The sequence below is a fragment of the Desmodus rotundus genome, chromosome 5 (assembly GCF_022682495.2).
Source record: "Desmodus rotundus isolate HL8 chromosome 5, HLdesRot8A.1, whole genome shotgun sequence".
NCBI lineage: Eukaryota > Metazoa > Chordata > Mammalia > Chiroptera > Phyllostomidae > Desmodus > Desmodus rotundus.
Genome location: NC_071391.1, coordinates 44,384,052 through 44,411,891, shown reverse-complemented (window position 1 = coordinate 44,411,891; position 27,840 = coordinate 44,384,052). Strand labels below are relative to the sequence as shown.

Below are 27,840 nucleotides of genomic sequence, written 5' to 3'. Positions count from 1 at the left end.
TTAGTATGGTAGTTTAGAACATAAGGTTTGAAATCAAACTGTATTTGATTTGAATTTGAAAACAACATTACCACTTATTAGTTCTGACCTTGTAGAAATCACTTATGTTTCCTGTACCTCATTTTTATTGCCTGTAAAATATTCAAAATGATTTATATCTTTCTTATGGTGCAATATGATTAAATGAGATAAAGTATACAAAAAAGTTTATTGCAACATACAAAAGTTTATTGCACTTCACAATGCCTGACACGACTTAGCAAATGTAATTTAATAGTGTTTTGTTAGAATTATTATGAAAAATAAAGGTAGAAGTTCTATCATTAATTAACATTGATAATAGTGCATAAGAGAGTTGCTGTCTCATTAAAGAGAAAAATACTTAGCGAGAAATATTATTTCTAGCCTGGTACGATTCATGCCCCCAAACCTCTTGTATTTGGGGATCTGTATGATTTGTTCATTATTAAACAGTCCCCACTCAGTGTATCAGCTTCAATTAAGAGGCTGGAATCACACTGCAATTTGAAAAGAAACATTTAACTATAGAGGATTTTTAACTATAACTGAAGATTGGAGAAATGGAAGATTAGTCAAGAAGGAGTAAAGAAGACTCTAAAAATATAATAGAAGAGATAGGAAGCAGCCCCCATTCCTAGTTCTTAGATAGAGCAATCACTTAGAGAAAAATCTGGGAAACATCTTTCTCCTGGAACTCATAGCCAAACCTCTTGAGAGAGACCATGACTGAGATTCAACAGGAGGTTAAACAATTTTTTAGTTTGCAAAGCTGCCCAAAGGAATATGTATGAGAAGCCACCCACTGAGGTGCCACATTAGCAGCATTTATTGAGAATCTTCTCTCAGGGGTACCAGCAGAAGCCTCCCATGTAAAAGAACTAAATCTCAGATCTTTCCATAAAACTTCCTGAAGGTATAAGAAGAGAAGTAAGTCATAGGAAAATTCCAGAAGAACAACACTTTATTGCAAAGTCACTCAACAGGGTGTAAAAAGGGAGCCATTCACAGGAGGTGTTAGACTGAAACCCTCTGCTGCAAAACCATGTGTGTGGGGAGTGGCACCACCCTTGCTGGCTGACAGAGTCCCAGAAGATGTTCCCGGAAGGCAAAGACCAGATGGGAAAGGAAAACTCCCCACTCTTCCCCTTATAGTGTGTTTCATCTTATTAATCATGGGTGGTTTTTGGATGGTACGTCATAATGGTGGGAAGAAGACTTTCCCAAGAGGGATTCCAGGGAAACAGGAGACTGCAGACGGAATAACAGAAAGTAATTCCACACGCCCTGATACTCCTGCCTGTAATTCTAGGGAAGCTGAAAGAATGATGCAACAAGAATTAGACATAATTCTAAGAAATCCGCCGAATTCACCCCCTCCTTTACCTTGAATAGGAATATATATCAATTAGACAGGCATAGAAATAAGAAAAGCTGGTTAGCTATTAGGTATACAGAAATAGTTACTATGAAGCTAAAGTTTATAGTACACAGAGAAACATTTTAGACAGAAAAGATAGATAGCTAAGTTAGATATCATATAAGCCTTATTGCCTCTGCTCAATCTACGGTATACTTTTGCCCTATGAACAATTTCTGAAAATGTCTAATCGTCTGATTTATGACTCTCCTAGTTAAAATAATCTTTGTTCACTATAACTGAATCTATGGAAACTTTGGCCAAAACAATCCTTGTTTAATATATTTAAATCCATAGAAACTTTTGTACTTTTCCTGGTTACCTTTGTATTGATGTTTCTGCTTAACTGATCATGCTATACACTTGCAAATGTTAATCTATGCCAAAAAGGAAAATATAAAAATCCATTTGTGCTTGCAATAAACGGAACAGAGCTTCACTGTCCTCTGAGGCGTGATGTCGTCTGTCTCCCATCGCCGACGCCTCATAGCACCTTCGGGACCCCCTGGACTCTGCTGCGGCTGGACCGCGGCACATGTGTGCTGGTGGAGGCTGGCACCATAGAAGCTGAGCTCCTTGCCATACTCTGGTGCTACCGAGACAGAGATTACTGCAGGATTCTGCCTAGAGCATGATGTCAGAACAAGGAAGAGAATCCCCTTCCTCCTCCAGGGCCTCTCCAGAACACACTACTGGCACAACTTAACATTTTGCCAACTGGAAAAAGAATTTTGAAGAGCCTGTCTTCATTATGATAGAATAGTCTATTAAGAGTGGATTTGGAGTTGAGAAGCGTTCCACTGATAATTGACACCCTGGCACACAGTAGGTGCTTGTGAGTAAAGTGCATAGAAGAAGAAAAGCCCTGTTAGAATTAGCAAACAATAAAGCCGTATTTAGAGGATTATGACGTTAACAACAGTAGGGCAGACTCTACCACTGTACGGATTAACAGATTTCCTTCTGTATGACTTTGATGTATTTTTTTAACTCGTTCAGATGCTGGGCAAAGAAGACAGGTCTTTTTTACACTCCCATATCTAAACAGAAAGGTTGTTTGGATTCCTACTTCTTTGTTAGTTTGGTTTCCATAATGACCATGATCATGATAATGCTGAAATTCAAACACAGAGTTGGGTTCACTATACTTTTCACTTTATAGCAGATTTCAAGCCACTAAAAAGTTTTATTTCATTTTCCAAGTTATCTTCATCCTTCTATTTGAATCCCTTTTTATATACTTATGAACTGTTCAGGGTCAAAGAGTGTTACATGTGATACCTCACTAAATAAGATGTACAGTGTCAGTCAAGATGATGGTATAAGCAAAAACAATATTTGGAAACTCCCATGACCACATCTGCATTATAACTACACTATAGAACAACCATCATTCTGAGCAACCTGAAATGTAGCTGAACAAAAATCCTGTAAATAAGGATATAAGAAAGAAGCCACATCAAGACTGGTAGGAGGGAAGAAGACACAAAATGGACTGGTTATACACTCACATCATGTGGTGGTTAAAAATTGGGAGGGATAACTCCTTCCAAGAGTGAGAAGCCTCAGTCTCACATCAGAACCCCCAACCCAGGGTTCCAAAATGAGAAGAAAAGTCCTGACTTCTGGCTGTGCACACCAGTGAGGATTGTGGTTTAGTGAGACAGAGGGTCTCTGGAGCCCCAGGCATTCTTCTTAAAGAGCTCATGAACTGCCCTGGCTGGTGTGGCTCAGTGGATTGAGTGCCAGCCTGCAAACAAAAGGGTTGCTGGTTTGATTCCTAGTCAGGGGACATGCCTACATTGTGGTCCAGTAAGGTCAACATGAGAGGCAACCACACATTGATGTTTTTTTCTTTTTCTTTCTCCTTCCACTCCCTTCTCTTTAAAAATAAACAAATAAAATCTGTTAAAGAGAGCTTGTGAACTGACTTATTCTGACTCACCCACTCTGACCTCTAGCCCTGGGGCAGCAGCTGGAAGGGTGCCAAAGACATATGGGGAGAAACTGAATTGTTTGGCATCAGGGCAGGGGCTGGTGGGGCAGCTTTCTTTCAGGCACAAATGCTGGCAGAGACCACTGTTCCTTTTCTGAGCCCTCTCCCACAGAGCTGGCAGAGATGGGTCTCCCTAAACTTGACTAACATTCTGAGTCCTGCTCTGGTGATTCCCTGAGACCCTGCCCCACCCTACATATAGTCCCAATGGCCTGTCTTGGCTGAGTCTTCCAACTTTTCTAAAATCTCTCACACAAGGAACATCTGGTGCCTGTGGGCTGGTTACTCTCTCTAAGTGGCCCCAGACCTGGCACTAGCAGTAACCAACCTTGGTTCACAGCTTGGCCTTTCCTGCACACCTCTAAGCACAGTACACTGAACAGCCATCTGCAGATCACTTTGTAGGTTATGCCAGGTGGCCCTGCTGAGCAGGTAGGGTACAGAGGGTGACTGACCTTGCCCTCACCTTCTGGGAGGCCCCAGAGAGAGCACACCTGGAAAACAGCTTCTGAAAATATCAAAGCACCCGAACAACTCCATGAGCTGCACACTCGAGGGGTGAACTTGGAGGGTACCTGAGCTATGTTGAACTGTGTTCTGCTCCTTGGGGTCAACTCCTGCACAGCAGATTCTCCATGGTGGTAGCAGCCAGTAGGCACTGCCTTTCAGCTTGGGGTAAATCCCTATTATTGAAGTGTCAGCAGTAATCAAGGCTCAACTACAACAGGAGGTGCACAAAACCCACATGTGGGGCACACCTGAAGAGTCCAGCTCAGGTGACTAGAGGGGATGCCCCACTGTGCTCTACAAGAAACCTATGACTTAAAGTCACTCTATGAAGACTGGGAGACATAGCAGCTATAATTACTGCATAAAACAAACACATGGAGACTGCCAAACTCAGGAGACAAAAATGTCCTAAATAAAAGAACAGAACAAAGCTCTAGAAAAAGAACTAAAGAAAAGGGAGATGAGAAATCTACTAGAGGCAGAATTGAAATCATTAGTTATAAAAATGCTCAATGAACTTAGGGAAAGTAGATTTACGTAGTATGCACTTCAACAAAGACACAAAAAGCATAAAAATGGTGATAGAAAATAAGGAAGAACCAGTAAGAAATGAAGAATACAGAAAAGAAACATGGACTACGCTACAGGGAATCAATAGCAGAGTAGATGAAGGAGAGGATCAAATCATTTAGAACACAAGGAAGTAGAAAACAATGAGAACAGGAAAAACAAACAAAAAGGAATGCAAAAATAATGAGGCTATTAGAAGGAGCCTATGGCACAACTTTAGGCATACCAACATTTGCATCATGGGGGTGCTAGAAGGGGAAAAGAGAGAGCAAGAAATTGAAAACCTAGTTGACAAAATAGTGATGAAAAACTTCCCTAACCTGCCCTGGCTGGGGTGGGTCAGTGGATTGATTGCCGGCCTGTGAACCAAAGGTTCGTTGGATGGATTCCCAGTCAGGGCACGTGACTGGGTTTCAGGCCAGATCCTCAGTTAGGGGTACGCAAGAGGCAACCGTACATTGATGTTGCTCTCCCTCTTTCTCTCTCCCTTTTCCTCTCTCTAAAATAAATAAAATATTTTATAAAATAAAATAAAATTCCTTAAAAGTTAAGAGTATTCCTTTTAAAAAAAAGAAAAAATAAATCAATCATGATAGAAGAAATGAGACAAATCAGGATAGTGGTTAACTTGGAGAGAATTAGGCTAATGACGAAGAGGGAGCACATGGGGCTCTTCCAGGGTAATTTTAATACACTATTTCCTAATCTGAGTTGCTGTCCAGGGGTGTATTCTTTTGCAATTATCAATTGAGTTGTATATTTATGATCTGTTTACATTTCTATATACATTTTATAATTTAAAAATGTAAAAAATTTAACAATGGAAAAAGTCAGATTATTTTTCTGGATTTCAGGGAATGCTTACGGACTGAGGTATTAACACATTCTTAATTGTCTTTAATTAAGTAGGTTTGAAATTTTACCACCTAGTCACTTTTGGCACCCAATCTATGTAGATAGTCTTAACTCTGGGGAGAGGAGGGAGGAAATAAAAAGGAACAAAAATACCTACAGAAGGGAAAGACAGAGCCTAGAAGAGCGTGTGGTCGCTTCCTAAAGACATTTTTTTTTACTGTTTCTTTTCTTATTAAATATATTACCAAGGACTTTATGTATTTTGTTTACAAAAATGGAATTTTTTCTATTTAGATATAAGTGGTAACTGAAGGTATAAAGAACCTTAGATTTTACCTATGGCTACCAGCTTACATGTTTTATTAGTGATAGTCTCTAACAGAGTCTTAAGGTTTCTAAACATTCTTCATTGTGTTTCATTAAGTTCCTTCTATGTCCATTTTATTTAGAGTGTTATTAGAAATTCCCAATGCATCATATTTGATATGATATTTTTTAAATTTTTTAAATTGTTATAATGATTTTTATTTTTTTCTTGTTGTTCAAGTACAGTTGTCTCCATTTCTCCCCACCACTCTCCCCTGCCCCACCTACCCCTACCACCCACCCTCAATCCCACCCCCTTTGGCTTTGTCCATGGATCCTTTATATGTTCCTTGATGACCCTATTTTTTCATTGCTGGCAAAGCTATTCTTCTTCATTATGTGAGCATCAGAGAATGAGGGAATTGTAGATGGCTTAAGTGAAGCCACAAAAAGGCCTTGGAGAACAATTTAAACCTGAGGTCTAGCAGTCTGGGTTTTGCTACTTAATTTCTTAGAAAACCCCTACACATTTCTTTATCTTGAAAATGAGAGGACTGATTTAGATATAATTGGCTTAGTCTGTAATTTTCAGGGGCCAATTTTAAATATGAATAACAGTCTAAGCATTTCTACTCAAAAATTTAAATGTATAATTTTAGTATAATTAAAGAGAGATTTAGTTGCCACTTTCTTTGCTATTTTCTGCTTGTTTTTCATTTTTCATTCAGTATTTGTCATTTTATTGTATCTGATTTTTATTTAAGTTGTCTCACATTTTCTTAGATGTACGAAAGTATTCAAACAGCTAAATTCCCTTGAGAGAGATTATTTATATAATAGTTTAACCAAATCATACAAATACTACAGAAATATATTCAATACCCAGAGGGCAACATCTAAACAGATGCACCATGTACTACAATACTGATCATGCTGCTAAATTATGGGTAATAATGTTTCAGTATTCCAATCATAATGGCAGTATTATTTATAGATGTACAAAAATATACATAGTAAAAACATAAAAATAAGCTAATGTATAGTAAAGAACTCATTTACAAAGTTAATAATCATAACCCTTCATGAGATTTTCAGCCTACTGTGGGTTTGTGGTGAATAAATTGTCTCTAATGTTATCAGAACCTCTGAACACACAGTTCTTTGTTACTAGCCTTACAGAATTTTCTTAGCTCTTCGGCCATGGCAAAACCTTTAAGTGTTTGGCCTCAGCTATGTTTAAGCAGGTCTAAAACAAACCTGCTTTATACTTCCTTGAAGAAAGAGGAAAATTAATGGAGTGCTTCTGCCTCCTGCTGGTAGCCACATGGAAGCATTAGAGGAATTACCTATCAAAGTGTCTCTGTACTGAATTAATTGTTCAAAGCAGGTCCTGTGTGGGTGTCATTAAATAATTATGCCAAAGAACCACAGAAATCTGGACTACCCTGAAAACACCAATGTGTTCTATTCAATATCACTATAAAGACACCGACTTTTAGACCCAACACTTTTCCTCTATGCCTTTGGTGTTACTCATTAGCTTCTCTAATCTGCAAAAGGCAACAGGTAATCACAGGGGAAATCATTTCTAAAAGATAGGAAAAAATACAGATGCCTGAATATGTAGGTCAATTTGAATTAGGAATTATAAGGGATAAGAAAAGGGTCCCCTAAAAACACACTCTGTTTAATTTGATCAACAATGTGCTTTCTAAATCAACATTCTAGGATTCCAGACAAAGTGCACGGAGGGAATATGAGAATTCTATCACTGCCCCAAACTCAAATTCACTGCTGCTTATGCTGTTTCATTATTTATTTTATGCTAGAGATTGCTCTGGTTGCTAGAAATTCAGAAAATTGCTATGCACACTGACGTGGAGGTGACAGAACACAGCATGATGCTTGGGGAAATGAAGGGCTTTTCCCCTCTTTGTTAGCACAGGTGGAACATATGGTGCAGCTGACATGTCTGAACCCCTCTCTCTTGAAATCTTCATTGACTGGTCATCTCCTGACTCCCATTTTACCTCTCAAAATAGAACTTAAATTTTTTCCCCAACATTTATTGATCTTCTATTGCCAAAAGGCTGACAGTCTCTGTGGAGGCATCATTAACACTTGTGGCTAATTTGAAGAAAACAGAATGAGAGTTTGTGCCTTCAGTGTACGCCTGCATGGTTTGATTCTTTTGTCATCAATCTCAGTGCTTTGCCTGTATGTCTGGGTCAGGCTGAGAATGACAGGAGTCATTTTTAAATTCTGAGTGTTGTCCCTGAGGTCAGCATGGATTTCCAGGACAATGTTTGTTTTATACATCACATAAACCTTATATTCAATGACATAAGATTGATAGTGTGGGGGCTTTAAGGGTCAGATGTGTGTTTTAAGATATGAGTGTTTAAGTCTCATGGTATTTTTACAATGCATTTACATTTATCTTGTTTCTGTACTTCTATAATTGTGCAAATTTTTACATAGGTAATTCATGATTCAATAATTATTATATAAATACCTACTCTATGCAAACCTCAATTTTTATGTCTTTGAGAAAAAGCCAGGGATAGTTCCTTCTTCTTTTAGAACTTCCAATAGATCTAATGGACAGTCAGCATATAAGTGGTATAAATACAAATCAAAGTATTCCCGTGAGAGTAACTTATTTGAGAGGATGGGAGAAAAGAGTGGTGTTAGGGTTACAAAAGTCCCTCTGAGGAAGCCCCATTGAACTGAATCCTGAATGATGAAAGGAGCATTTATGCAAATACTGGGAGTAGATAATTCTGAGCAGAGAGAAGATGAAGGACAAAGATCCTGAGGAAGGAATCCCCTTAATTTGTTTTGAGGAAGCAAAAGATACCTAGAGGCTAGGGAGTGAAGGCAACACTGGTCTACACTGTAGACGAGGTAGATGGCCCAGGTCATATAAAGATTTCTGACCATGATAAATAATTTATATTTCATTTTAAAAAACAACAAGAACCCATCAGGTATTTTTTTAGCAAGGATTGATTGTAATTTAGTAGATGTTTGTAGAAAAACAGTCAGGTTTCTCTGGGGAGGAAATATTTTTAAGGGGCAAGTAAAAAAGCAATAACACTGGCTACTAAATTAATACAACCATCACGGAGCAGATAATGATGGTATGATCTGACCTCAGCAGTTAAAGGTGAAAAAGGAGCAGATTCATGGTATGTTGTAGAGTGTAAATTATAGATTTGATGAACGATTTAACAGGTAGGAGGAGAGAGAAGGAAAAACAAGGAATTCAGAAAACATGGCTCTTAAGAGTTTTCTTAAGCAATTGTATGATTGATGGAGCCCTTTTATGATATTAGGAGGAAATGGAGAGAAAGTAGATTTCTGAGGAAAATCATATATTTTACTGTCATCATTTTAATTTTTAGGTTAAATACCCAGATGGAGATATCAAGTGGGAAATTGAATGCATGAGTCTGTGCTCAGAGGGGAGGTAAGGACTCAGAGGTGCAAATTTTAGGCTGTGATTCGGAGTAGAAGTTGTCAGTGTCCTCACTTCTGAGAACTTAAATTCAGTGTGTAACAGAGACATTAGGCAAATAAATAGGCTAGCGAATGTTCAAATTATAAATTGAATAAATTTTATGAGGATAAATATGTTATCAAATTAATAATAAATAATGCCAATTATATATTATTGGTATTATATTGGTATAGTACCAACATAATGCCAAAATATAATAATATTAATAATACCAGTATATGGGGAACATGTTTTAGTTAACAGGCTTCCTGGTAAGTGATGGTTGAGATGCAGAGAAGAAAATTTAAGATTATTTTACAAAGAGGAAGCAAGTTTGAGAAAATTTTCCTCAACCTCAGTCTCTTCTTTGTGAAAGAACAACTTAGGCAGAGAGAACATCAGGAGAAAAATCTCATAAAAGAAGGGAAATGGTAATGTGGAAAAATAAGAGAAGTGTTGAAAAGCTGACCAATTTTTCTTTAAAAGGCAAAAGAATTCTATTTGATGAAGGAAATGTATTCAAATAGTGAACTAAGCTATCTAACGCTGATGGACAAAAGGTACATTCAAAAAACTTATTTTTATTTGGCAGTCTAAGGGAAAAGAGGTCAGTGGCCTTGACTAAATAGTCAGGTATGGCATGTTTTAAAAATTCTTGCAGCACCTGGGTTGAACATCGCTGGTCTAAATGCTTTATGGCATTAACATCACTTAATATTTACAGTTGTCCCATGGGATGAAAACTACTGTTATCAGCATTATACACAAAAGGAAAGTAAGCCTCAAAGAGGTCCCTTTGGTGAGAAAAGGAGAAAGAGCTTAACCCTATAGTGATAAGAGGAGGAAGAGCTTGAGTTGGTTCAATTCCCAATACTGCCATCTTCTACATTTTTATTTCAATTTAAAATAAAACACTCCAAGCCCAAGCACTTACCCCTCCCCCCACCTCATAAAAAAAGATCAGCCTGAGGAGCTGCTCAGTGAACTAATAAAACAAAAATGAAGAATAGATCACAGAAAGAAGCCAGAAATAGAAGCTATTTTAACACATTGAATTAATTAAACCAAATGTGAAAGCCAGTATGGACTTTTAAACAGCTGTCTATATTACAAGAGCTTTTAAATCTTTTGTGAAGACCCCCAGGGCCAGAACTTAATTAAAGCAGGAAAACTATATGAAGAAGAAGACAGTCAATTCTGCTGTAATGAGGCTTTTAAAAATTCTGAACAACTATCTGAATTTTAGAATGACGATTCTAAGGGAGAGAAAACAATTACTCAATCCCTTTCAGAATTGCATATTTAATGAATACTCAGCTGATTAATTGAACAAATGAATAATTGTATAGTACACACTGGGGTGATGTCAGAACTTGTGGGTCTTCAGCCTAAGTCTCTGAGCCACAAAGACACAGATGAGTCTGAAAACTCAGAGGGACCATGCTCCTGTGGGAACTCACTCATCAAACTTCTTGTGTATAAATGTCCCTCTCTGCATACCACCAATGAAGAAAAACTAGTCATTGGCTATGTCACCTGTGGGATAAAACAGGAACACCTTCATTAAATACTGTTTGGAGGAAAAGTGCACTTGGAGACATCACAAAGTAAAAAATGAAGGGTATGAAATAACTATTTAAATGGATGTGTAATATTAAAACTCAAAGATTATTCTGAAATGCTTAGTGAACTGCGGGGTAGAAGAAGAAGATTTGAGGAACTCAGCTCTCAATTTTACACATACAGCATCTCATCAGCATCCTTGGGACAAGGTCCCAGACACCATAACTTTTCTGAAAATTAGCTTTCTACTTCAGTCTATTTGTTTTATTTGATCCATGTGGACTCTATGCACAGCCCTGCCAGCGGATGAATAATGGCTCTTATGTGACATCAGGAAAAGACCATTCTCTTCCACAGCAGATAATATGCCTCTAAAGAACAGAGTTGCTTGGTTACATTTTGTAAAGTTAGTAAGCTTTTAGTATAATGCTGTTTGTCTCAAAATTCCATCTAACTCATCTGAAACTGGAGCGTTTCTCTTGAAATATGCTTGTACTGTTGCTGGCTGGAAGATGCATTTTAGTTCCAGAGTGATTGCTTCAGTCAGCCCTAGCATGAATTCCTCCTCCTTCCTTCTTACTGGATTTCCTGGCCTGGAGCAGCAATATTCCTGGATCTCCATTCCCTTCTCCACCGTCTATACCATGGTGCTTCTGGGCAACTGCCTGGTGCTGCATGTGATCCGGACTGAGCCGAGCCTGCACCAGCCCATGTTCTACTTCCTGGCCATGCTGGCCCTCACTGACCTGTGCATGGGGCTGTCCACGGTGCACACGGTGCTGGGCATCCTGTGGGGACTAAGTCAGGAAGTCAGCCTGGATGCCTGCATTGCCCAGTCCTATTTCATTCATGGCCTGTCCTTCATGGAGTCCTCTGTCCTCCTTGCTATGGCTTTTGATCGCTACATTGCCATTTGCCACCCACTACACTACTCCTCCATCCTAACTAATGACAAAATCATGAAAATTGGAGTGGCAATTTTATGTAGGAGTACATTACTCATAACTCCGGCCATCATTCGCCTAAAGTTCCTGAATTATTGCCGTCCCCACATCCTTTCTCACTCTTTCTGCCTGCACCAGGACCTTCTCCGTCTAGCTTGTTCAGACATCCGATTCAATAGCTACTATGCCCTGATGCTGGTCATTTGCACACTATTGTTGGATGCTGTTCTGATCCTTTTCTCCTATGTCCTGATTCTTAAATCAGTCCTGGCAATTGCTTCTCAGGAGGAGAGACGTAAGTCATTTCAGACCTGCATTTCCCACATCTGTGCTGTTCTCGTGTTCTACACCCCTATCATTAGCTTGACAATGGTGCACCGTTTTGGCAAGCATCTCTCCCCCATTGTCCATGTCCTCATGGGCAACATCTACATTCTTTTCCCACCTTTGATGAATCCCATCATCTACAGTGTCAAGACCCAACAGATTCGTAGCAGAGTGTTCAGATTATTTTCCCTGAAATTATATTGAGATACTCAGTTCTTTTAAAAAATAAAAAAGAGACATTAATAACTATGTAAAATTAAGAAATAAATTTTATTAAAATTAGAGTTTTAGTCCTGAGTCCATGGTTCTTGATTTTAAAACACACTTTAAATAGAGTCAGAGCATCAACCACAAATACATTCCATTTTAATCTATGCCCTAAAACCGAGTTGTTCTTGGAGCTGGATGTGGGCAACTCCATCTGAAATATTTCATAAACCCTGTGAACTATTGCTTTGTGCAAAACAAAACATACACAGGTTATTCCATAAGTATAATTATATTCAAGTAAGTGTAAAAGTAGTTGAGTGCCCCAAATAGATTTTCAAGTATTTCCCTTGCAGTAAAACTAAGCTGAATTCAAATCATAGATCTTTTAGTTTTAAAAGTGGGTAAATTGCAGTTTCTTTAATTCACTGAGATTCAGTTAATTAATCTTCAAAATGAGAAAAATAGCAAACTCACAAGAATATTAGGATAACTATATGGACCAGAACTGTTTAATAAAATTTTCTAAAATGATGGAAATGTTCTATTATATAGACTAAATATACCCAGATAAGACAACAGTTACTCATGGCTACTGAGCATTTGAAATGCACATAGTACAGTCGGGCAACTCCTTTTTAAATTCTGGTTACCTGCAGTTAACGTACATGTAAAAGACCATTGTATCGGACAGTGAAGGTATAGGAGACAAAAAGAACATGTAATCAAACATGACTTGGGATTCAACCTTTACCATGTCTGCTTTAAACTGAAATCCTTACTTTTCCTTATATTTTATGTGTGGACCCCACTGTCATTTAGCTGGAAGTGAATTTTGCTCTGAATCTTTTCTTTTAAATCTGAACACAGATATATCCTGGACAGATGAAACTGTATGCTTATGACTGACAGAGTTAAAAAAAAGTAAAAGAGTCAGTAAGTGTCTGTGGGGTAAATATAAAATAATTGATTTAATCTTCCTGGATCTCTTAGGGACATAAAGTAGAAAGGGTCAGCAGTTAACATACTAAAAGTATAAAATAAATAAAATAATGTGTTTTATGCCCGTTTCTCCTTTCTATACTTCATTCAATTAAGTAGTCTCTGTTTATTGACTCTACCAAACAGAAACACTGGCTTAGTTCCCAGGAGCTGAAGTTTCAACATGCGGGGAATAGGTCCTGGACAGAATAAAGTACTTTGGCCAAAAAGAAAAAAGTATAAGATTATCCACAGGGTAATAGATTAGGACTCCTGGGTTAGAATAGGAGGTTAATTAGAAGAAGAAGAGAGCAAATTTCCTGATGTCAATGAGAAGCTACTCTACTTTCTGCCAAAGTTACCAGAAGTCAAGAGTATAAGGTAGTATCTAAAGTGAGGATGAAAAATAAGTGTTCTATTTGCTAATTCAATGTGATTTATCATCTTGCTACATGACCAAAATAACTGTAAGTAATTAGCTTAATATGAATGTCAGGTATTGTACTAAGTGACCTAATGATAATGAGTGTCTGCATGGTCCATATCGGCAGACTGAAACCCAGCCAGATTGACAAGATTTGTACAGCCCAGTTTTAGAATGAAAGCATCAATGAGCTGTTGAACCTACAGAAGTCATGTAGGTGTCTCACAGATAATCTTTGAGTGCACGTTGCTCAATGGCCAGACAAGTTCCTTTTGGTGCCTTGGTCCTGCAATCACCTGTCCTCAGAACTGACTCGATCTTGGGAAATCAAAGGCCTCGGCAATAGCAAAATATATTTTCCACCCACCAGGCATGAAGGAAGTACCAACGTAAAGGAACATAGTTATATATCCAACAGTCCTGAGTGGTTGGTCTGAGAGTCATGTTTAATACAGTGAGTAAGATTATTCATTTGAGAACTTTTTATTATGAGTATTTGTACCTCAGATTATGGCAAACTGTAAAACCAGCGTACTTGCAAAAAAATGGCTACAAAATAGGTGTACACATATCTGGTGTATTCTCAGAAATCACAGTTTAATTTAAACTATACGATTGTAGCATGATGATAAAATGTATGAAGAACTTCAGAATTTTTGAAATTCATGACCAAAAGGAGGGAGGTCAGCCAAAGGAAGGAAGGTGAGTAAGGAAAGCTGGTGAAAGTGAATTTCCTTTGATTCCTGGGTTTACACAGAAGGGAAGAGGTTTAGAAAGTTTTACTTTTGATTATTTGTTTTCTAAAGGCTTCTGTCTTGGGAAACTAGCTTATAAAATAGCTACACCTCTTCCTAGGGAGAAGAAACAATTTCAGAATCATCAGCTCAGGTCCTGACAGTGAGAGTAGATGGACTTATCACAGGTGTTAAAAGCACCATCAGGTACTTTGCAGCCTGAGGAGAAAACTGGTAGAGACATTCTTCTGTAGATTCCAAAAAGCCAATTTTATGAAATAAGAAACATGTGGTCCATGAATTACGTCCTGGTACTGTTATCAAACTAGTTGCCTGAAGAGCCAGTGAGATGCAGTAACCTTGTAAGAGTTGTCAGACTTATGACACCTGTAAGGCTACTGTCCAGTTTGGTGGGAAACACTACTAAAGTAACACAGTAAGTTTGGGGAAACCCACATTCTCCTCTTTTTGCTTTTGTTTTAGGTAGGCTGCCATGCCATCGTACACTGCTCTTCTATATGAAGTCACAACTAATAAGGAAAAAGCGAAAGGATATTGGTTGGGGTAGGTGACAGAGTAGGATGCAGAAAATCAGCAAGTGTTGGCTCAGTTGGATTTACTCCCACATCAAAAAGCTAAGGTCCGGAAAGGGGAAGATGGCTGATTTTTGGACATGAGGAAACAAGCTTTTAGTAAAAACAATCTGCTCATAATAAATCCACGAGCAGATGCTCATTGTACACTATACTGACTAATTTTTCCAGGTTTATCAAAACTTGATTATTAAGTTGACTCAGAAGATTTTCTAGCAGAGACTGTGTCTTTTTTCCCTAGAGATTTATGGCCACTATTTGAGAAAAGGAGAATCTGCCGGACTAATGAATAAAGACCAAAACACACACATTTTCTAGAATGGCTCATTTGGAAATTTAAAGAAAAGATAGCCAAGAACTCCTTCGCAGTGGTAATTGGTATTCTAAAGTTTTTCTACTAAAAGTGTGGTTTCCCGTCCTGTGTCCTCAACACCATCCAGTAACTTAAAGAAATGCAGGATCTTGAGCCCCAGTCCAGCCCTATTGCATCAGAACCTATATCAGCTTTGGGAGTGCTGGTGGTGTTCTCTTTCTTGTTCAGAGCTCTGCTTATAAACTGTGTTGATTTTGTGCCAATTAATCAATTGGTATCATTATGCATATTTTTGTGCTTAATTTAATAGTAAAATACAAATTTAAGGAATATTAAAATTTCAGTTTATGTATAAACTTAGCAAATTAAAAATGTGTTTTTATTTCTGCCACTTCCTATAATCCATTAAAATTGTAGTTGCACACAAAGAGACATTATGGAAGGAAATGACAGTGGTGTTTATGAAAACAGATTTTATAAATATAGAAATTTTATATATTATTCACAAAAGACAAAGCAAGATAGACAAATAAGGATTCTGGGTGTCTACAGAAAGGATACTAGTAAGAAGAAAAATAATCTGGAAAAACACAAGGATGGGACTGAGAATAGTAGAAAAGGTGAACTGTGTCAGAATTTCCAACTAAAGTATACAGAAACCCACCTCCATCAGTCTGGTGCAAAAAATAAATAAATAAATAAATATATATATATATGTATAATTTCTCTAGTAACTGGAATAAGTGTGATTTATCTATGGGGACATTAGGTACAAAGGGTGCTAGGACAAAGATGTTAGATATTTAAAAAGAGGGATTATGGAAAGTAATGTGTATAATGTTGAAACTCATGGAAAACATTTTTCTGATTACCTCCTGAAATACTTATCAGACTGATATTATACAGTTAGAGGATCACGGGATTATTCTCTATAAAAATTATCTTAAGAGACAAACAAATACTGGAACTTCACTTCCTGAATTGGGGAGGCTTCTTCTTAATCAACCTACAAAGTAAATGACCAAATAGGAAATCCCATCATGTCCATAGAAATCTCCACTGAATTCTTGGTCCTTCACCATGATATACGGATGGACAGCCAACAATTTCCAGGGATGTGATTAAATCAACCAATACAAAAATAACATATTGAAAATGAATTTTTTAAAGATTAACTTAATGGAGCAGGATTTATTTAAAACAAAACAAAACTTTAAAAAAAGCCCATAAAGACACTCTTTAATAATAAAATAGTCGTATTTGTTCATTGATACAGGAAGAGGATACTGTTAATAACAAGCAAATAGATAACACAAAGATTATTTGAAAGTAAAAAACAATATGAGAAATGAAACAAAAATAGACATCTTGAGGGATAGATAGATTTCAAAAAGTAGAAGAAAATGACTAAAGGTTGCATATGGGGACTGGAAGAAAAAAATACATGGGGTCAACCCAAGAATACTAACATCTCACTAATAAAAGTTCTAGAAAGACAGGGAAGACAAAAATATATGAGAAATGTTTTAGAATTACAAATTTATTAGAAAATTAAATAAGACTTTCCCCAGAACAAAGGACACAGTACCAATTGAGAATATCCTCCAAGTAACCAAAAAAAAAATTGTGGTTACTATTTTTTGTAACCATACACACACACACAAAGTTTTATAGTAAGTTAAAAGAATAAAAAGACAAGCTATAGACTGGCAAAAATATTTGCAAAATACTTATCTGATAAAAGACTTGAATCCAAAACATACAGAGAACTTTTAAGACTCAACAATTAAAAAATAAACAACTCATTTGAGAAAATGGACAAAAGATCTGAACAGACATATCATCAAAGAAGATATACAAATAGCAACAATCATATGAAAATATGCTCAATATCATTTGTCATTAAGAAATTGGAAACTGAAGCAGTAATGAGATATTACTACACACCTGTTAGAATGGCTAAAATTCAAAACACTGAGAGCACCAAATGCTGGTGAGGATGTGGAGCAATAAGGATGTTTATTCATTAGTGGTGGGGATGAAAAATAGCATAGACACTCCGAAAAGGAGTGTTGCAGGTTACTAAGAAACCAAGCCCAGCCCTACCATGTGATCCCGCAACTGCGTGCTCCTAGATATTTCCCTCAAGTGAGCTGAAAACGTATGTCCACACAGAGATATGCACATGAATGTTTATAACAACTTTATTTGTAATTGCAAAAACTTGAAGCAACGAAAATGAATTATTTATAAATTACATTAATAAAATGTAATATTTTTGATGAAAGACAGAGATATCAAGTAGTGAAAAGACATGGAAGAACCTTAACTTCATATTGCTAAGTGAAAGGAGCCATCCTGAGATGGCTACATATATTTATATGATTTTAACTATATACCATTCAAGAAAAAGCAAAATTATAAAAACAGGGTGAAGGTCGGTTGTTCTCAGGGGTTCAGGGAGAGGGGCCGGGATGAGCTAGGGGGAGCACAGGGGCTGCCTTTCTGGTCCTTCCCTCTTTAGATCCTCTAGTGAGACAACAGCGTTCACTAGACTTGCTCTCTCCCACTCTCTGGCTTATGTACTGGCTAGCACTCAGGAATCTCTCTTGCCCATAAAACAACTACGTCAGCTTAGAGAAACTTAAATGTAACACATGTTTAAAGGAAAAATCCCAACCAGTTCAACATCCTCAGTTTACAGGAAAGAAAGCCACGGCCCAAGAAATTTCTACCATTATTTTAGTTACAGAGCCACGATCCCTTATTCATTCTTGTGAAATCCATAGAACTTTGAAAACTGAAACTTTGGCTGCACTGTCTGACCTGAAGCAATGACAAAACCCGATGTACACGGTTGTGAGGATATTTGTCCTGCATAGTTAAATATTGTATGTTTGTTGAAATAATATCGATCTACTTGATTAAAAGGGACTCACCAAGACCCAAAAGATATTGTTACCCGATATCAAGAATATGAACATGTAACTTTTCTGAAATCTGGAAAATTATTTTCCTACAAAATGTGACCCAAAGATTTTAGAAAATGGACTAGAGACATCTGTGAGAGAGACTACAGATATTGAAGGTCATAGATAATAATTAATCCACCTGCACAGAATATTACTGGAAAGGGGTTTTAAACTAGTAACAGTTTAAGCCCACTTGCTCATTATATGTATGTGAAATATTATCTACCAGAGATTTTTTATCAAAAAAGGAAAACATAACTATTTCTAGAAGAAAATGTGTATCTGAAATCATTATCTACCAAAACCTTCCAATCAAAAACTAAAGCATGGCCCTTCAAAGGAATTAGACAATCAGGGCTGTCGAGTCCCTAGATTTGAAAGTATCAGAATAAAGTATAAGTAGAGCCTCCAGCCTCCACCTGTGGATCCCATTCTTTGTAGTTCTGGTCACCGTCAGAAAATCAGACACAGAGACCAATTTCTACCGTCACCTAATTTTTCACTCTCCTCCCTCAATCTCTTTTCCTCTACTATACTTCAGTGCCTTTAATTTATTTTCCAAGGGTAGGTAGGAAGATAAGTGCTTTTCCTTTTTTAAATCCACAATATCTAGAGCAACTATGTAATTAAATGTCACTTTTGCTCTTAATACTTTTGGATGAAAAGCATTTGAAAAAAGCAGGGAACACCAAGTGGCTACAACTGACTATGTGACCAATGGAAGAGAGGAGAAGCTAAGGAGCTTGAAAATTTCAAAGTAAATAAGATGACAGAACTCAGTTGTAGGAAGAAGCGCACAATTTTTCTACATGTGGTATTGACAGCTTCTATTTGAAAATGCCTCATTGGGCGCAGGGTATTATTTCTGCAGTAGCACTAATCTCTGACATGTAAAGGAAACTTGGAGAGTTATCTGTATGTGTTAACTTGGATGTCTGACAGTGCTAGCCAGGGGAGCAACTGAGTGTATTGTAGAGGGAGAGAAAGCAGGTGTGCTTCTCCCTGCGGGCTATGCACCAGAAACAGGCCATCTGTCCATGAGGGAAATAAAATTCCATCCTCTAGGGGCTGAAGATTTTGGACCCGACAGATGCCTAAAAGGAGGTATAAATAGAGAGTTCCAGATTCCTATTTGTGTTTTGGACATCTCCTTGCTTTCATTTTTTGTCTCCACTCAAGCAATTAAATACCTTCAGGATCCTGGAAAATATAGGTAAGTAAACTGAGTTATGCTCAGTGAAGGCATATAGAAAAGAAACCAGGAAAAATAATGTAGGAAACTGTAGAATAGAATCTGCTCATTCTTCCTGGAACTGAATCATCTTGCATTGTCCTTAACCTTGATCTATGATGTATTGGATGTGACTTTTACTCTGAATTTGACCTGCAATTGTAGTATCTCTTTGTGCTCTCTTATTAAATGGGTCCTCTGCAAAGACCACAAATATATGCATTTCTCCTCTTAGAATATGTTAATGCGGTGGTCATTTTTCTTAGACATGCAGATCTGAATGTTGTACTTAGATGCATTGGACTTACATTCCAGTAGTGAAAAAGGCTCAGTTATAAAAAAGTTTATTAAAGATTACACATACACATATACATATATATGCATGTTTTTTCCATAGAATTTACTGAATACTCATTATACATCAGGTGCTGTGCTAGGTGCATATGAAGAAGCTGAAACTCAAAGATTTTTAACTCCCTTCTCTATATAACAAGGTGTTTCATTAGTAATGAGGCAAGAATACTGTATTTCTCAGCCCAAGTGTCCCTGTCTAATTAAACTGTCTGTACCTTATAAAAGTAAACTATTGTTTTGGATAAAAATGATCACTTGGGACCATGTGCTCAGTATAAGAAAGTAAGTCATGGCCCTTATGGATACCTTGGACCAGTTCAACCTCTGTGTCGTGGCACAAAGCCTAAAATCCAGAATGTGACTTAGGCAATATTTGAATTCAATTCTATGTAGCCCTAGGATCACACTCTCTGTTTTACCACACACTGCCCCATTCACATATTAATGATTGTCAGAACATTCATGAGCAATGTTATAAAATAATGCCTCAAAGAAATCCAGACCTATGAGTTCACTAACTACAAGTGATTATGCTATAGTCAAGGGAAAAAAAAACTAATAAAACAAAACAGATCACTGATATCTCAGAAGATCACCAGTAGAGTTTAAAGAAAACTTGCAAAATTTCTCCTCCTCCCTCACATCTCTACTTGTGTATTTCTTTCCATCACTTAGACTCTTCCGTGTTCCTTCCTAATGTCCCTGTGAAGCCTCACTCACTGTGGGCACCCCCTGCACAGCCACGCTGCACTCACGTGCCTGGCTCCGTCATGGATCTGTGCGGGTGTGCTCCCAGATTTTCTTTTCTCTCACTCCCCAAAGCGTCGAAAGCCCATTGCCATCTTTAAACAACGAATTTTAGCTATATGTAAGGGGTTAAACAGTTGAGCGATGTAATGAAAGATCCCTAGACTTATGCATATCAACATGTTATTAAATCATTGTAAAAGAATTACATCCCAACATAAAAGCATAATGGGCTGACCCTTTGAGGATTATATATTCTAACTCATAACTCAAAAAATGGAGTCCAATCATTTCAATCATACAAAGGGAGGGATTAAGATATTGAAAGCTTAATAAAAACAAAAGTAAAGATAGTAAAACAATACTGTACAATGATTGCTACCCTGAACTGCAGTAGAATCAAGAGATGAAGAGGCAGCCATTCCTGAAGCATGTACACCACTTAGAAAATGAGAAATTTAGCTAACTCTTATTTGAGAATAGGGACTGTGAGAGGATGGGAGCCACTTATCAACCATTGATTTTGTGTCTATGTCTCTACCTTGTTTATATCTATATGTTTATGTACACACACACACACACACACACACACACAGCCTACCCTAATATTAGGTCTCCTAGCCTGACTTTTCACCCAGCAACTCTCTTACTCCTATCCATGTTCTTTGAGAACTATAGAAAAATAGTAATCAATAAATTACCTTCTCTCCCTTTTATTGAAGGACTATGGACCCCTGCTTTGTAATATGACAATATCAAGTTATTTTCTACTGTGGTGGCCTTCGGAGATACAAAGTATATTGTCTCATTTTCCATCAGTGACCCAGGTGGATCAGAATGATTTTCCTTCACCACATGCTAAGCATATCCATTTCAGAACCCAACTCAGTCTGGCAGTAAAAATAGTTTTTAACCTTAATCTCACAATTTTAAGGGATTGGCAGGCAGGGATCAATTTAATTCACCTGTGTGCTCTCAACGTCTAGCACAGGGCTCAACATCAAGTCAGCAATCAACCAATGTTGAAGAAGGCATATGTACAAAATTGCTTGAAATATATTTTGTCAACACCCAGTCCCTCCATCTTCCATAAGCAGTATAATCCAATTTCACATCTGTCTGTTTGACTCAGGAATGTGATCAGTAAAAATTTTGATGACATTTTTATATCTAGTTTTGTTTTTATAGCTAGTATTGGATGGTCATTGAGATCACAGCTTTCAAATCTACCCTGCCTGACTTCGAATCCAGTGTGACCAGCAAATGGCTAAATGAAGGTCTATGGGACATGTCCTTTCTGTCATCTACAGGAATAATAACAGCATCTATGTCACAGATTATTGTAAAAGTATTTTAATGGGCTATTGTGAGGATTTAATATTAATATGGAGTATTATGACACATAGTAAGAATATGAAATGTTAACTTTTTTCTAGGATACAATATTTAATTCTTCCACTTAAGGAGTCAGAGTGGACTTTTAGGCGAGTTAAATCATCTCATTATTCTTTTATAGGGAAGAATATATTGGGGAAAATATCTGATCAGATATCATTCAGCCTAAGGTGATGCTCCTGAATCCTCAGTCAGCCCTGTGGTCTTTCATTAAAGGCACTAGGTCTGGAGTATGTGGCCACAGATGGGGCCTTCTTTTTACAATCACACTAATCCCCAGGATACGTGGTATGTCCTGATGGGAGTCCCAGGACTGGAAGAGGCACACACTTGGATCTCCATCCCTATCTGTTTCACCTACATTGTGGCTGTCACAGGCAATATCTTCCTCATCATTTTAATCATGACCCAGAGCAGTCTCCAGGAGCCCATGTATCTCTTCCTTTCCATGCTGGCCTTCGCTGATGTCCTGCTCTCCACGGCAACAGCCCCCAAGATGCTAGCAATCTTCTGGTTCCATTCCGTGGATATATCCTTTGGTAGCTGTACATCCCAGATGTTCTTCATACATTTCATCTTTGTGGCAGAATCTGCTATTCTCCTGGCCATGGCATTTGACCGCTATGTGGCCATCTGCTACCCACTGAGATACACCACAATCCTAACCTCCTCAGCCATTGGAAAAATTGGCATAGCAGCTGTGGTCAGGAGCTTTATCATATGCTTTCCATTCATTTTCCTAGTATACCGACTTACATACTGTGGGAGAAACATCATTCCCCATTCCTACTGTGAGCACATGGGCATTGCTAGATTGGCATGTGACAATATCAATGTCAACATCATTTATGGCCTGACTGTGGCTCTGATGTCTACAGGACTGGATGTAGTGTTCATCACTGTTTCCTACGCAATGATCCTCCTCACAGTGTTTCAGAGACCTTCTTGGGTGGCCAGAGGCAAGGCCCTTAGCACATGTGGTTCCCACATCTGTGTCATACTGATGTTCTATGCTCCAGCCTTCTTTTCATTTTTTGTCCATCGCTTTGGGGGTAAAACCATCTCTCACCACATCCACATTCTAGTTGCCAATCTCTATGTGGTGGTGCCCCCTATGCTCAACCCCATTATTTATGGGGTGAAGACCAAACAGATTAAAGACCGAGTGATTTCGCTCTTCTCCCCCATCAATACATGTTTTTAAAATAAAGAATACATCAAAAATTAAGAATAGGGTTATTACATTGTGACCCAGTAAACCTTATTCTGCATATATATCCCCCCAAATTGAAAAATTTATTTCATTTATTCACAAAAATGTATGCACTCCTATGTTCATTGCTACATTATTTACAGTGGACAAAGCATAGAAACAGCTGAAATGTCCTTCGATGTATGATTGGAAAAGGAAGAGGTGGTACGTATATATAATAAAATACTACTCAGCCGCAAGAAAAGATTAAGTGCTGCCATTTGCGATGCCATGGATGGATCTTGAGAATATCATGCTGAGTGGAATAAGACACAAAAAGTTAAGAACCACATAATTTCATTCATATGTGGGATATAAAGCTGGAAGCAACAACTGAACAAGGAATAAAACCCCCAAACTCATAGACACAGTATAGTGGTTACCAGAGGGAAGGAGGATTGGGGATAGTAAAGGGCATAGGGGGTCATATATATGGTGACAGAGATGATTTGACTTTGGGTGGTGGGCACACAATGCAATGTACAGAAGGTGTTTCATCAGAGAATTATACAATGGAAACCTATATAATCTTATTAACCAATGCCACCCTAAAAATTAATTAAAAATACAATAAAAATAAATTAATGGTATTCTCAATTCTTCTAGAAATCCTATTATTATGCCTTTTAATGTATTCCTAAAAATACATGAAGATAACTGACAAAAGAAATGTATTTCAAGGTTTAACCCAGAGCAACTTTTCATGTATAAAGCTAGGAAGTGGGAGTGGTGAGTCACTCAGTTTTTCAATAGACAGTTGGAATTCTGCTGAAATACAAACATTCTTATTGCTCTCAGTTGATCCAATAGAATGAGGCCTCCATATTTTAGTTATTTTTCTCAGCATCTATTTCGTAAGTTAAAAAGTGAACTCTAAAATCAAATAATTTCTCCCCATTATGGGGGGCAAAGGGGTAAGGGATTTCAGGAACAACTATAAAGGACACAGGGACAAAACCAAGGTGGCGGGTGATCAGGGGAGGGAGGTGGGGATGGCTGGGGTGGGGAGGAGTGGTGGGGGAAAATGCAGACACCTGTACTTGAACAAGAATGAAATAAAATAAATTTTCCAATCAAACAATTTCTGATGACTGGCATCTCATGAACTGTAGTTGAGGGATGGACACACAGGGTGCCACAAACATCAGGTTACAGTTGTAAGTACATGGAACACAGCTCGTGCTTATGTTATCACTTGTTAATTTTTGCTTTATTTTCCATACAAACAACTAAAAACCTATTTGCCCCATGCTGTATGGTATATATTTATTGAATAAATGAATAATATTGAATTAAGGTAATATCCAACATTAAATTAACCCACCTGAAACCACACAAATAACTTAAAAGCTAATACTTTTGTTTACATATTGGGGATGGAGGCACAGATCATCAAAGAGCATCCTGATGTTAATAGGGACTTCATTAGGGGACTAAGGGACTGAAAACGTTCACACCCAGGACACAAAAATAAAAGTCAATGGCACATTACACAGGATGCTTACACAGAATCTTGTATTAAAAAGACTCCAATCGGACAAGTGTAATAATCTATGAACTTGTCTCTAAACTGTGCCGTAATTCCTTCATACCTAGAAAATATTCTTACAACCTCTTCTCTTCGAGGCCTAGCACAATGCCATGAGAATGTGAAATCTGAACTTCTTTACACTTCAAGAAAGACAAATAAAACCTCTGAGGTGTTCTTTTGAATATTTGTAAGCTTTTGAGGGTTAGGTTTTTTATCTGTTTCTTTATAACACACACACACATATACATACATACAGGTGTGCACCAGAAAAGAAAGCTATGAATAGGCTACATCATTTTCATTTTCAGGAAGAGGGAGAGAAGACAGAAAATACAAGTAATTTGTTCCTAGTGGTACTGGGCTAAATAAACACTATTTTGATTTATCTTCAAAATATTTGGATTTTAGCCATATATTTAAAAAAAATCAAAGTAGGTATTTTTCCTACAATACTTTAGATATTTTTCTGTGAAATTTATACTCAGTGCTATGTTTATTTATCACAATACTACTAATTAACGCAAGTAACAGTATCTGCATTTTATAGATAATGCAGTGAAGGACTGGTCCATAGGACAGGAAGATAAAGTTATTTTCTCAAGCTCTCAGGGAACGGGTCACGCTTGAACAGAAACCCACGTTCATACGAATAATGTGGAACAATTAATAATTTTAAGAAAGATAAATATGATTCAGATAGTTTTTAGAATAGCAACACAAATATTATGTAAAGGGTCATATATTAACAAAAGGTGAGTTAAAAATCAATACCAACAGCTAGTATTAGAAATGAAAATGTTATTTCCTTGAGCTTTGGAGATCTAGATAATTACTGTGGCTTGAAAAATATGTTCAATTCACTTTAATTTCAGCAAAGAAGAGTATTTTAGGGGTTAAAAATCTTTGATACTATGAATTCCGGTTTGCCTGTCACACACTAACTGTATGCAATTGGCATTCTGTGTTAACTATTGGTTATCGACTGGTAAAATGGAATTATTTTAGTACACTTGTCATTTTTTGATAATTAAATGAAATATGTCATATAATATATTCAACATTTAATACATATTCATTTTTTGGCTTTGATAATAATGGTGATTTTTATAAATAAGCACAGTAAAGAACCCAGTCCACCAAACAAAAAGCCCTCCTTCAAATAACCCTGAGAAAATGTTTGGAATGGCTCACTGTCTTAGATCGGGAAGTCACATACAATTTTGACAAAAGTTGCAGCAAACAAATTTCTGACTCAAAGGTAAATTCTTCAGGGAACGAAGGAGAGGAAGAGAGTAGATATATTACAGCATGATGACAGAGTATTTGATTAAGTGACCTCAAGATAGTTTCATGCTCACATCTGGCAATGGGAAACTAGGAAAATGCCAATCTCATATCCAGAATGTATGAAATAGGAGAGGAACAAAATATGATTGACTTGACAGCTTTAATTTCAAGGACACTTTCAGGTGGAGGGCTCAGAAATGGGCACACGCTGAAGGGGATTAGGAGGTCACTGTCTGTGCTCACTGCCAACAGCACTATGCAGAGCTGTGGTCCTGGAAGTTGTGAAAGGGACTTTTCACGCCCTAGTGTGTCTCCTTGACCACGAAATCTCCAGCTAGTGAACAATGACTGAGGAAGACATAACACCACACAAATTGGAAATGTAGAGTTCTGAAGGGGTTTAAGAAAAACTGACATATTCTTTCAGATCATACACACATACACACACACACCTGTCCAGAAAATATCCAGCAGTGTCATATGAAAAAGAGACATTTATTGAAGAAGATACAAAATTCAAGAAACATCGTACATAGGACAATGATGCTTTAGTCCCCTCCAAAGTAGGCACCTTGGGACCTCACACAGTTCTTCCAGTCACCATCACTGCACCATCATATTTTTCTGAATCTCATCAACAATCTGACATCTCCTCCCTTTCAAAGGCGATTTTAATTTTGGGAAAAGCCAGAAGTCTCAGGGCATCAAATCTGGGCTGTAGGGGGACTGAGTGATATAATGTTTCATTAGAAATCCCTGCATGAATATTGTCTGATTCCAATTTTATAAAATACGTAGAATAAAAATTTATAGAAACATCAAGTAGCTTGGAGATTACCAGAGAAACGAGAATTCCTGCTTAATGGGCACATAGTTTCTTTCTTTGGTGATGAAAAGGTTTGCAGTTGGATAGTGGTCGTGGTTGTGCAGCACTGTGAGTATCATTAATGCTGATGCAGTGTGCATTGAAAAATATTTAATGTGTAAATAGCAAACCACTATTTTGCACACCTAAACCAATATTGTAATACTGTATATCAATTATGTCTTAATTAAAAATACGAAAAATGTTATCTTTAAAATAAAATTCTTTTAAAAGGCTAATATAGCAAATTTAATGATACATAACTTTTACCACAATACAAATTTGAAAAAAACTGAACAAAAAACACCAGTAAAACACAATATGATCATATTAATATTATGAGTGGGATGATATTAAAGTAATAGATTGCTTTAATAACATCATTATTACTACAATAAACAATATGCAATGAAAATTTCCTACATTTATTTCCATTACATATACTTTTTTTACCATTTTGAATGAGGTCATTTTTTATTTCATTTTTTCATTAATTATTGCTGCTATAAGACATTATTGACTTTTCCCCAAGCTTTATTCAGGTATAAATTCAAAATAAAAAACTGTATGTATGTAACATGTAAAATCCGTTGACCCAATCAGAGTACACATTGTGAAATATTCGCCTAAACTATGTCAATCAGCATATCCACCAAGTAACGCCTGCACAATTTTCCTTTTTTTCTTCTTTGTTGTAGCAAGAATACCCAAGACTTGTCCTCTCAGCAAATTTCAAGTGAATAATACAGTATAAACATTACAGATTTGTATGTTGTTCTTGTAGAACTCTGTTGACTTTCCTATGCTTTGTAGATTAAAAACTCACATTATCTTCAAAATCAGTAAACAAATAAATAAATAAAAATTAATAAACAAAATTCAGATTTCTCTTTTTTTCTTATTTTCTACACTTCTTTGATTTATATTAGAAAAAACCTCAATT

The 27,840-nt window shown here is 37.1% G+C and overlaps 2 protein-coding genes across 3 annotated transcripts; both read left to right on the top strand.

The window, feature by feature from the left end:
* The first annotated feature begins 10,734 nt into the window (after window positions 1-10,734).
* Window positions 10,735-15,021, top strand: LOC128781112 (olfactory receptor 51V1-like). 2 transcript variants are annotated; one of them, XM_053925669.1, is made up of 2 exons: window positions 10,735-11,979; window positions 14,841-15,021. In XM_053925669.1, the coding sequence occupies exons 1-2, from the start codon at window positions 11,253-11,255 to the stop codon at window positions 14,927-14,929; spliced, it is 816 nt and encodes a 271-aa protein (XP_053781644.1). In that variant the 5' UTR covers window positions 10,735-11,252; the 3' UTR covers window positions 14,930-15,021. The 2 variants fall into 2 exon arrangements, with proteins under 2 accessions (XP_053781644.1, XP_053781643.1); XM_053925668.2 differs by lacking the exon at window positions 14,841-15,021 and having other exon boundaries at window positions 10,735-13,353.
* A 4,356-nt stretch (window positions 15,022-19,377) lies between these two features.
* LOC112317596 (olfactory receptor 52Z1P) lies at window positions 19,378-24,137 on the top strand. The gene is made up of 2 exons (XM_024574680.3): window positions 19,378-19,448; window positions 22,084-24,137. Exon 2 carries the CDS (start codon window positions 22,195-22,197, stop codon window positions 23,164-23,166), a length of 972 nt encoding a protein of 323 aa, XP_024430448.3. The 5' UTR covers window positions 19,378-19,448; window positions 22,084-22,194; the 3' UTR covers window positions 23,167-24,137.
* The last annotated feature ends 3,703 nt before the right edge of the window (window positions 24,138-27,840 follow it).

What these genes read in the sequence shown, in the direction of transcription:
- LOC128781112 (XM_053925668.2), top strand. Translation starts at nt 11,253, where the DNA reads ATGCATTTTAGTTCCAGAGTGATTGCTTCAGTCAGCCCTAGCATGAAT.
- LOC112317596 (XM_024574680.3), top strand. Translation starts at nt 22,195, where the DNA reads ATGTGGCCACAGATGGGGCCTTCTTTTTACAATCACACTAATCCCCAG.